Here is a 2,010-nt window from a genome sequence, read left to right as displayed (position 1 = left end):
ACCAGTGATGTGATTGTTGTGATGTTGCAATTTTCCAATTTTGACAACATTTAAAAAAATAAAAAAACATTTTTATTTGTTTTGTTGACAGGTCTTTTAATGTACAAAAAGTACTTTGTTGTAGTTACTACCTATGCAGGCAGGGTGAGAAATAGCCTGGGTACAAAGTCATGAAATGCCAACAAGAATGTTGCTCGTGAAAAAATCTTTAAGAAAGGCTGATAGAGGATACATTAAATAATAAATACTCATACATTAGTACCAGACAATTGGTGGATATTTCATAGATGATGCATTTGCTATAATTTGGAGTAATTGTGTCTAGCTTTCAATTCATTGAGTAGCTAAATATGTGATGACGGCCATTTAATATAGAGGTCACAATGTGTTGCTAAACTATATGGCTCATTCCAAACATGATGTTCATTTAATTCCATCAAGTGATTAATAATAATCATTTTGTACTTACCCTGTAAAATAGGTTGCAACGACCACATTCAGAGTGCCATGATTGAGGAACTCCAAGAAGCAAACATCTCACATACAAAGTTCTTATTTATGGGATTTCCAGAGATCTACAAATACAGACGTCTGCTTTTCCTGCCATTTTTTGTAAGTTACATTTTGGTCGTGTTGGGGAATTCTTTGTTGCTTTTCGTGATCAAAAATACAGAAAGTCTTCACAGTCCAATGTACATTCTAGTGTCTGCTTTAGCGGTTGTCGACATCATTGTACCCACTGCCATTATCCCAGCAATGCTTCTTGGTTTCCTCTTTGACTTGAATGAAATCTCTTTAACCGGGTGTTTGACACAAATGTTTGTTACTCATTTCTTTTCTTCTGTAGAGTCGACCATACTTTTAGCTATGGCTTTAGATCGCTTTGTGGCCATTTGCAAGCCATTACATTACACTGAAATCATGAACTCGGCCATGTTTTTTAAACTGCTTATTTTTACATTGATCAGAAGTGGCACTATAATGTTTGCACTGGTTGCTTTGGCTTCACTTTTGTCTTTTTGTGGGTCTAATGTGATCCATCATTGCTACTGTGACCACATGGCTCTTGTTAGCTTGGCCTGTGATTCAATAAGCAAAAATAATGCAATGGGATTAGTTGTGATAATCTGTTTTGTGGGAATTGACATATCTGTTATTTTCTTCTCTTATGTGAAAATCTTGCATGTTGTGTTGGGGGCTGCAGCTGGAGAGGATCGTTGGAAAGCCTTTCATACCTGTGGTACACACTTAATGGTTATGATGTGTTTTTACTTTGTGGGGAGTATTACCTTTCTATCACGAAATCTTAACATTCCAATCCCAATCGATGTAAATACCTTTCTGGGTGTTACGTATATAGTATTTCCTGCAAGTGTCAATCCGATCATTTATGGTGTGCGAACAAAAGAAATAAGGAATGCTTTATTGAAAATGTTCAAAGTAAATATAAATAAGGTTTCCATTGTAAAGGTTTCAACGATAAAGATTTAAGTGTCTGGAAAGTCATTCAATTTGACACTTTGTCTCTCTAGTAATCTCAGCCACTGAAATAGAAATGTTTGTTGTCCTATAAAGTGACTTTCATTGTCAGAAATAGTGATCATCGCCAATGAATAAACCATGTTATCTGCATCCTCAGAGGAATTAAAGTCTGTTCAACTATAAGTTCCTGGTATAACATCTTGTTTCATCTTCATCTTGTTAATGGAGAAAACATTTGGGAATCACTGTCTTGACTTACATACCAAGTGCTGTTCTGTTCACTGTTTCATGTAGTACACTGTAATAAATGGATTAAATGGATATTCTGTAATAAATTGATTTTTTTTTCTATAAAATTGAAGTTTCAATGAAAATGGAAAAAAATGGAAATGGAATGTGCTTGTAGCTTTAAGATTACATCTTACCTGCTAAAAATCAAGTGGAGGGATCAGGAAGTTACTAATATTACAAACAATTCAAAAACAATCCTGTTTTATTACAGTTAGGTGCATACGAACGATTATAAAA

General features: G+C 34.5%; 1 protein-coding gene across 1 annotated transcript; it reads left to right on the top strand.

Moving 5' to 3' along the window:
- Positions 1–380: 380 nt before the first annotated feature.
- On the top strand, positions 381–1,794 carry or55e1 (odorant receptor, family 55, subfamily E, member 1). Its single transcript, XM_056262557.1, has one exon. It carries the CDS (start codon positions 508–510, stop codon positions 1,489–1,491), a length of 984 nt encoding a protein of 327 aa, XP_056118532.1. The 5' UTR covers positions 381–507; the 3' UTR covers positions 1,492–1,794.
- The last annotated feature ends 216 nt before the right edge of the window (positions 1,795–2,010 follow it).

This window comes from Rhinichthys klamathensis, unplaced genomic scaffold (assembly GCF_029890125.1).
Source record: "Rhinichthys klamathensis goyatoka isolate OS25496 unplaced genomic scaffold, OSU_Roscu_1.1 h1tg000194l_1, whole genome shotgun sequence".
Lineage (NCBI taxonomy): Eukaryota > Metazoa > Chordata > Actinopteri > Cypriniformes > Leuciscidae > Rhinichthys > Rhinichthys klamathensis.
This window is presented reverse-complemented; position numbering and strand designations above follow the sequence as displayed.